General features: G+C 43.9%; 1 protein-coding gene across 5 annotated transcripts in view; it reads right to left on the reverse strand.

Moving 5' to 3' along the window:
- LOC139392699 (oxysterol-binding protein-related protein 8-like) overlaps positions 1–9,503 on the reverse strand; it is a 151,755-nt gene that overhangs the window by 11,320 nt on the left and 130,932 nt on the right. For all 5 annotated transcript variants that reach the window (XM_071140874.1, XM_071140872.1, XM_071140871.1 and 2 more), the window contains 7 exons: positions 8,328–8,512; positions 7,575–7,656; positions 7,217–7,315; positions 6,391–6,487; positions 6,044–6,142; positions 2,237–2,334; positions 1,452–1,541 (listed from right to left, as the gene is read on the reverse strand). In XM_071140874.1, the coding sequence (XP_070996975.1) occupies positions 1,452–1,541; positions 2,237–2,334; positions 6,044–6,142; positions 6,391–6,487; positions 7,217–7,315; positions 7,575–7,656; positions 8,328–8,512 (750 nt within the window). The remainder of the gene's footprint in view (positions 1–1,451; positions 1,542–2,236; positions 2,335–6,043; positions 6,143–6,390; positions 6,488–7,216; positions 7,316–7,574; positions 7,657–8,327; positions 8,513–9,503) is intronic.

A 9,503-nucleotide genomic window follows, 5' to 3' on the forward strand; every position in this document is an offset into this window, starting at 1 on the left:
ACTGTGTACGCAGCCTGTCACCCTGACAAACAAACAGTCTCAGCACGTATTAAACAGTGTCTCTGGCCATTGGTGCAGAAAACAACCCATTTTACATTTAATTGGTGACTTAAATCTACATACAGTTTGGATGCATTAAGCAGGTAGGTGAAAGTGCGTGTTCGTTCGGTGGCCTCCATTAAAACTTCATCAAGGTCAGGTCTCCTGACATAATTAAAGTCAGTTTGACCTTTGGGGTGGAAAATAACTTTGCATACTTTGAAACCTTTAAAAACTAATTCAACGCATGTGGGCTAGGGGGCAGTGTTCGGAAGTTCGGATGACTGACGTGCCCAAAGTAAACTGCCTGTTACTCAGGCCCAGAAGCTGGGATATGCATAGCTGGTAGCATTTGATAGAAAACACTCTGAAGTTTCAAAGACTGTTAAAATAATGTCTGTGAGTATAACAGAACTGATATGGGAGGTGAAAACCCGAGGAGAATCCATCTGAATTTCTTTTTTTTGAGGTCACCACCCATTCAAATGCTTGTCTATGGGACATTCAAAGGAATTCCTCCCAGATTGCAGTTCCTATGGCTTCCACTAGATGTCAACAGTCTTTAGAAAGGGTTTCCGGCTTGTTTTTTGAAAAATGAGTTAGTAATTGAAGTTTTTCAAGGTGGCTCTCATTTGGACTGTAGTCTTGTGACGCGTGGATGAGGTTGAGCACTCTGTTATTTATCTCCGGTATTGAACATATTACATTCCGTCTTAAATGTTATCGTTTCTTTACATATTAGGGTACCTGAGGATTGATTTGAAACGTTGTTTGACTTGTTTGGACGAAGTTAATTGGTCACTTTTTGGATTCCTTTGTATGCATGTTGAACGAGTGGAACGGGTGGATTACTGAATCAAAATCGCCAACTAAACAGACTTTTTTGGGATATAAAGAAGGACTTTATCGAACAAAACGACCATTTGTTGTGTAAATGTTCGGATTGCAAACAGAGGAAGATCTTCAAAGGCAAGTGATTTATTTTATCGCTATTTCTGACTTTTGTGGCGCCTCTGCTGGTTTGGAAAATGTTTTAAATGCTTTTGTACGCGGGGCGCTGTCCTCAGATAATCGCATGGTATGCTTTTGCCGTAAAGCCTTTTTGAAATCTGACAAAGCGGTTGGATTAACAAGAAGTTAAGATGTTAAATAATGTAAGACACTTGTATTTTCATGAATGTTTAATATTACGATTTTTGTATTTTGAATTTCGCGCTCTGCAATTTCACCGGATGTTGTCGAGGTGGGTCACAGCACCCCACCTAGCCCAAGGAGGTTATTAAAGAGAAGTGTAGGGTCGTGTTCATTAGGGCACCAACGTTTTCAACGTTTTCAACGGAAAACAAAAATAAGCATTTCTAGTCCCAAACTGTTTGTCAGTTTTCCTTCTGCTGGAGACATAATGAACTTACCCAGTGTCCCTCCAGCGTAGCCAGCACCTCCTTCCCCAGCTTGATCTTTCCAGAGACCTGGTTCACACTGTCATTGTTACCCAAGAACGGCTGAAAAGAGAGGGGGAGGGTGGCGCTTTATGTTACAGCCCTGTTTAACCTGGTTCTTACCTGCTATTTACATGGCATCAAAGTGGAGACATGGTAACCATGTTACATGGCACCAATGGATCATTTCTGGTAATGACCTCAGAGAATCCAACCGTCTTGGTAACTACCTGGTACCAAATGGGACATATTGATGCTTGTATCTCAAAAGAAACAACTGTATATATAGCTACTAATCTAACTATACTATTACTCTAGGTAGCTACCACTTCAACAAGTACTATCTAAGTATTACCTGGTAAGTAGAAGGCTGTAAAATAAAGTGTTCCAGAAAGGAGGATTCATCACATTGGTGTTTTGAAGTTCAAGATGCAGCACAGGGGTGGGTCAGGCAACCCTCCTCTTGGATAGGTACTGGGTATGCAGGCTTTTGTTCCAACCCCACTTTAAAACACCTGATTCAGGTGGTCCTGTTGAGCAGCTAATTAGCAGAATCAGTTGTGCTCCATTGGGGCTGGAGCCAAAGCCTGGAGGTGGGTCCTGTAGCTCTCCAAGATGAGGGTTGTCCCCCCTCCCTCCCATCTACAGCTTCATTAGAGTTTCTAGGACTAAAACTGCCTAATGCAGTTTGAAGCTTTTGTTCATTAAAGACTAAAAGCCAAATGATTGAGGATAGAGAACAAGTTATTTCCTCCTACCTTGAGTTTGAACTCGAGCTGGGCACTGTATCCTGTCTTCTCACAGGCAATGGTGATCTGGCCAGCCAGCTCCAGAGTCATGGTGCCATACAGGATGCCTGAGAGAGGGAGGATAGTTACTATACACTACAGTAGAGATGGTGCCCTACAGAGGGAGGATAGTTAATATACACTACAGTAGAGATGGTGCCCTACAGAGGGAGGATAGTTAATATACACTACAGTAGAGATGGTGCCCTACAGAGGGAGGATAGTTAATATACACTACAGTAGAGATGGTGCCCTACAGAGGGAGGATAGTTAATATACACTACAGTAGAGATGGTGCCCTACAGAGGGAGGATAGTTAATATACACTACAGTAGAGATGGTGCCCTACAGAGGGAGGATAGTTAATATACACTACAGTAGAGATGGTGCCCTACAGAGGGAGGATAGTTAATATACACTACAGTAGAGATGGTGCCCTACAGAGGGAGGATAGTTAATATACACTACAGTAGAGATGGTGCCCTACAGAGGGAGGATAGTTAATATACACTACAGTAGAGATGGTGCCCTACAGAGGGAGGATAGTTACTATACACTACAGTAGAGATGGTGCCCTACAGAGGGAGGATAGTTAATATACACTACAGTAGAGATGGTGCCCTACAGAGGGAGGATCGTTAGTATACACTACAGTAGAGATGGTGCCCTACAGAGGGAGGATAGTTAGTATACACTACAGTAGAGATGGTACCCTACAGAGGGAGGATAGTTAGTATACACTACAGTAGAGATGGTGCCCTACAGAGGGAGGATAGTTAGTATACACTACAGTAGAGATGGTACCCTACAGAGGGAGGATAGTTACTATACACTACAGTAGAGATGGTACCCTAGAGGGAGGATAGTTAGTATACACTATAGTAGAGACGGTGCCCTACAGAGGGAGGATAGTTAGTAAACACTACAGTAGAGATGGTGCCCTACAGAGGGAGGATAGTTAGTATACACTATAGTAGAGATGGTGCCCTACAGAGGGAGGATAGTTACTATACACTACAGTAGAGATGGTGCCCTACAGAGGGAGGATAGTTACTATACACTACAGTAGAGATGGTGCCCTACAGAGGGAGGATAGTTAATATACACTACAGTAGAGATGGTGCCCTACAGAGGGAGGATAGTTAGTATACACTACAGTAGAGATGGTACCCTACAGAGGGAGGATAGTTAGTATACACTACAGTAGAGATGGTGCCCTACAGAGGGAGGATAGTTAGTATACACTACAGTAGAGATGGTAGCCTAGAGGGAGGATAGTTAGTATACACTACAGTAGAGATGGTGCCCTACAGAGGGAGGATAGTTAGTATACACTACAGTAGAGATGGTGCCCTACAGAGGGAGGATAGTTACTATACACTACAGTAGAGATGGTGCCCTACAGAGGGAGGATAGTTAGTATACACTACAGTAGAGATGGTACCCTAGAGGGAGGATAGTTAGTATACACTATAGTAGAGATGGTAGCCTAGAGGGAGGATAGTTAGTATACACTATAGTAGAGATGGTGCCCTACAGAGGGAGGATAGTTAGTATACACTATAGTAGAGATGGTACCCTACAGAGGGAGGATAGTTAGTATACACTACAGTAGAGATGGTAGCCTAGAGGGAGGATAGTTAGTATACACTATAGTAGAGATGGTACCCTACAGAGGGAGGATAGTTAGTATACACTACAGTAGTGTGCAGTGTGAGGGTTTATTCCATTTAAATGAATTCCATTCAGGAAGTAAACTGAAATTCTGATTCCAATGTTCCCCGTTCTTTTCATATCGACTGAGGTGAAATGGTATTGACCCCAACCCTGGTAGTGTGTGAATCAGGACTGATTCAGTTAGTAGTGAAGTATATTTCCAGTATTACAGACTTTCCAGTCAGTCTGTATGACTAGAGACATGTTGAATCTAGTTCCTATGTAGAAGAAAGGGACGTGTTGCTTCAGGGTTGGGCTCAAGAAAGTCAATTCAGGAAGTGATTTAAATTTAAAATCCAAAATGTTTAATACTTCTGACATAAACAGCTTCTCCTTTTCAGATTATTAAGAAGTCATTAAAAATAGATGGACTCTTTTAATTATGGAATTGTAATTTTAGTTACTTCCTGAATAGACTGACTTCAATTTGAATTGAGCCCAACCCTGGCAAGCTTGCAATGAACATTAGGTGGGCATATATAATTCTAAGGGTATGAATGTAATGTGTGATGCTTTCACAGTAAGACTCCAGTCAGCAAGAGGTCAGACCTTAATGCAATGTGTGATGCTTTCACAGTAAGACTCCAGTCAGTAAGAGGTCAGACCTTAATGCAATGTGTGATGCTTTCACAGTAAGACTCCAGTCAGTAAGAGGTCAGACCTTAATGCAATGTGTGTTGCTTTCACGGTAAGACTCCAGTCAGTAAGAGGTCAGACCTTAATGCAATGTGTGATGCTTTCACAGTAAGACTCCAGTCAGTAAGAGGTCAGACCTTAATGCAATGTGTGTTGCTTTCACAGTAAGACTCCAGTCAGTAAGAGGTCAGACCTTAATGCAATGTGTGTTGCTTTCACAGTAAGACTCCAGTCAGTAAGAGGTCAGACCTTAATGTAATGTGTGTTGCTTTCACAGCAAGACTCCAGTCAGTAAGAGGTCAGACCTTAATGCAATGTGTGTTGCTTTCACAGTAAGACTCCAGTCAGTAAGAGGTCAGACCTTAATGTAATGTGTGTTGCTTTCACAGTAAGACTCCAGTCAGTAAGAGGTCAGACCTTAATGCAATGTGTGTTGCTTTCACAGTAAGACTCCAGTCAGTAAGAGGTCAGACCTTAATGCAATGTGTGATGCTTTCACAGTAAGACTCCAGTCAGTAAGAGGTCAGACCTTAATGTAATGTGTGTTGCTTTCACAGTAAGACTCCAGTCAGTAAGAGGTCAGACCTTAATGTAATGTGTGTTGCTTTCACAGCAAGACTCCAGTCAGTAAAAGGTCAGACCTTAATGCAATGTGTGTTGCTTTCACAGTAAGACTCCAGTCAGTAAGAGGTCAGACCTTAATGTAATGTGTGTTGCTTTCACAGTAAGACTCCAGTCAGTAAGAGGTCAGACCTTAATGCAATGTGTGTTGCTTTCACAGTAAGACTCCAGTCAGTAAGAGGTCAGACCTTAATGTAATGTGTGTTGCTTTCACAGTAAGACTCCAGTCAGTAAGAGGTCAGACCTTAATGCAATGTGTGTTGCTTTCACAGTAAGACTCCAGTCAGTAAGAGGTCAGACCTTAATGTAATGTGTGTTGCTTTCACAGTAAGACTCCAGTCAGTAAGAGGTCAGACCTTAATGCAATGTGTGTTGCTTTCACAGCAAGACTCCAGTCAGTAAGAGGTCAGACCTTAATGCAATGTGTGTTGCTTTCACAGTAAGACTCCAGTCAGTAAGAGGTCAGACCTTAATGCAATGTGTGTTGCTTTCACAGTAAGACTCCAGTCAGTAAGAGGTCAGACCTTAATGCAATGTGTGTTGCTTTCACAGTAAGACTCCAGTCAGTAAGAGGTCAGACCTTAATGCAATGTGTGTTGCTTTCACAGTAAGACTCCAGTCAGTAAGAGGTCAGACCTTAATGCAATGTGTGTTGCTTTCACAGTAAGACTCCAGTCAGTAAGAGGTCAGACCTTAATGCAATGTGTGATGCTTTCACAGTAAGACTCCAGTCAGTAAGAGGTCAGACCTTAATGCAATGTGTGTTGCTTTCACAGTAAGACTCCAGTCAGTAAGAGGTCAGACCTTTGCAGTGGGCGTAGGGCATGTTCATGACGTAGTCTTCTCCTCTGTTGAGAAAGGTGAGCCGAGCCTCTCCGTCCAAAATGGCCGACAAGGAGTTTCCTGCAAAGAGACACATCGTCATGACAACACCCAGGAAAGGGTGTTAACACAGATATAACATTTGTTGGGTGTGCCTTTAAAATTATTATTATTATTATTATTTTTCAGCAGAAATGTGTTACCAAATATTCACTTCCCACTGTTAACTAGACAGGCCCGACGTATCTATCTATACGCATTTTCTGTTTGGTAGGTGTGTGTGTGTGTGTGTGTGTGTGTGTGTGTGTGTACATGAGTGTGTGTTGTACCGTAGAACTTGGACTTGGCCAGGATGCTTCCGCTGAGACAGAAGCCGTCCTTCCTGTTACTGACGTAGAACGCTGACACTGGAGGATGATGGGACACCTGACAGGGAGAGAAGGTGATTGGTCTAAGGTCAGGAGGACAGGTACTGGAAGCTAGCCCTGATCATAGCCAGTCTAACAGAAGATGTCATGTTGTAGAGTCTAGACCTTCTGAGAACCTATCACATTCCTTCTTTCATCCATCAATCCAACAACCCATCCATCCACCAACCCATCCATCCATCCGTCCATCCACCCACCAACCCGTCGATCCATCCATCCATCCATCCACCAACCCGTCCATCCATCCATCCATCCACCAACCCGTCCATCCATCCATTCATCCATCCATCCGCCCATCCATCCACCAACCCGTCCATCCAACAACCCGTCCATCCATCCATCCACCAACCCGTCCATCCATCCATCCATCCATCCGCCCATCCACCCACCAACCCGTCGATCCATCCATCCATCCGTCCATCCATCCACCAACCCGTCCATCCATCCGTCCATCCATCCACCAACCCGTCCATCCGTCCATCCATCCGTCCATCCATCCATCCATCCATCCATCCATCCATCCGTCCATCCATCCGTCCACCAACCCGTCCATCCATCCATCCGTCCATCCATCCACCAACCCGTCCATCCATCCATCCACTCCCCCACACATCCATAATTTACATACTAATAACTACAACGTGAATCAATTGCTCAAATGTCAGATTAAAAACCCCAATCAGACAATCACATACTAGGGAGCAATCTCCCCTCCTGGCTCTGTTACCTGTTCAGAAATGTAGAATGTCTTGCTGTTGGTCTTGCTATGGAGCCACATGCAGCGGTAGGTCTCACCGATGATGGGGTTATATGGCTTCTTCAGGCCCTGGTTTTCAGAAGGAGGAAAAACTGAGCTTTAGATACGTCCGCTGAATGGTAGAGATACCGAGGGACATCTGGTCACATCCAGAACAGAGTGGTGTTCATTAGGCACCTAACAGAAGAAGTGGACTGAAATAGAGGGACTACCAGGTCCTATCCAGTAAGAAACACTTACGTTTCTTTTTTAGAAAAATGTTTTCCACTGTTCTCCTAATGAACATGACCCTGCTGAAACTGTGATTTTAAGTGAATGTTCTAATCACCTGTGGCTTTTTGTAGAATCCAGAGATATACCACTTCACTACTTTCTTCATCCTGTTGTAGGCATTCTCCTCCACAGCTGCCCTGGAAATGATCAACAACAAATCACAATGAGGACCTAAATCAGGTTAAAGATACATCTTTGAATATTTCTCTGTATCTTTGGCAGGTCTGACTGTACTGTCCTACTATATAAGACCTTTGATTGGTCAGCTTGGTAGTACTGTCCTACTATATAAGACCTTTGATTGGTCAGCTTGGTAGTATCAAATCAAATCAATTTATAAAGCCCTTTTTTACATCAGCTGATATCTCAAAGTGCTGTACAGAAACCCAGCCTAAAACCCCAAACAGCAAGCAATGCAGGTGTAGAAGCACGACTCAGAGAGGAAGTCAGCATGGTAGCAGTACTGACTCAGAGAGGAAGTCAGCATGGTAGTAGTTCTGACTCAGAGAGGAAGTCAGAATGGTAGCAGTACTTACTCAGAGAGGAAGTCAGCATGGTAGTAGTACTGACTCAGAGAGGAAGTCAGCATGGTAGTAGTACTGACTCAGAGAGGAAGTCAGCATGGTAGTAGTTCTGACTCAGAGAGGAAGTCAGCATGGTAGTAGTACTGACTCAGAGAGGAAGTCAGCATGGTAGTAGTACTGACTCAGAGAGGAAGTCAGCATGGTAGCAGTACTTACTCAGAGAGGAAGTCGGCATGGTAGCAGTACTTATTCAGAGAGGAAGTCAGCATGGTAGCAGTACTTACTCAGAGAGGAAGTCAGCATGGTAGTAGTAGTCGGACAGCTTGTCCAGGAAGGAGCGTGGCTCCAGGATGAAGGTGGGCAGGACCACTTTAGACAGGTCCATCCCAGGCCTGACCTGCTTCAGCAGCGTCCAGATCAGAGACTTATTCTCCTCCGACACCGTCTCTGTCTGGGAGGCCTCACCAGCCTGGGACACACACATATAAAGGTTTGGTGATTTACTGTACACACCACACACACTTTCATATTGCAATGAATTCTGGGGTTAGTCCTGACCGGGTCTTGAAGCCGCTTCAGCAACTGTAAAGCCAACATCGTAGCTGTTGCGCCAAGAGATCCACACCTGTTGATGAGGTTGCTAGGTGATGGGCTATGTAAGGTCACAGTATTCACATAGGGTTGGAGTATATGATATGACTATATGATACAAGCACATTATGGAGTTGCTCCAACGTGATATTATTCAGTATGAACATCTCTCCGGTCTGAAAAACTTCATCAGTTATCAATCAGTTCATTATTCACATCTTTGCTCTTCCCATTTCATCATCTGCTGGCTGTATAATTCCAGCTATCGAAAATGACAATTCTAATTCACCACAGAACAGCTGGGAGGGATTTCACGCAGGCAGGCATACAAGCGCAAACACCCCCCCCTTTCAACTATAATTTCTTCATGCCCTGCCTGTGGCACTTGGCTAAGGCTATAATAATAGGGCTGAAGATTTCAGAATCATGAACAAATTATTGACGAAGCTCCATCAAACCTCTGAAGACTTGTTGTAAGTCCAATCCTAATGGAGTACGGTCTTGTCACGTATAACATTCTACATACTGCAGCAGAACTGTGGCAGAAGAGATGCACGTCCTGATTACTTGTCTATTGCAATTTAGGTTCCAACGTGTCAGAATAAAAGAGGTTAGACAATGGGACATAAGACAGAGATAGAGGGTTAGAGAGAGATCACAGACAGGCTGATTTAAGGGCTGTCTGAGGCGTCACTCTGATGACTGCTGCCCACACACACCACTCTTGATGGACGCCTCGACTCTGCTCCTTTCACTTCTCGTTCACAAAGTGTGGCGGCAGCTAGCCTAGCGGTTAAGACTGTTGGGCCAGTAACTGAAATGTCTCTGGTTCGAATCCTCGAGCTGGCAAGGTGGAAAAATCTGCCGTT

This window comes from Oncorhynchus clarkii, chromosome 33, assembly GCF_045791955.1.
Source record: "Oncorhynchus clarkii lewisi isolate Uvic-CL-2024 chromosome 33, UVic_Ocla_1.0, whole genome shotgun sequence".
Lineage (NCBI taxonomy): Eukaryota > Metazoa > Chordata > Actinopteri > Salmoniformes > Salmonidae > Oncorhynchus > Oncorhynchus clarkii.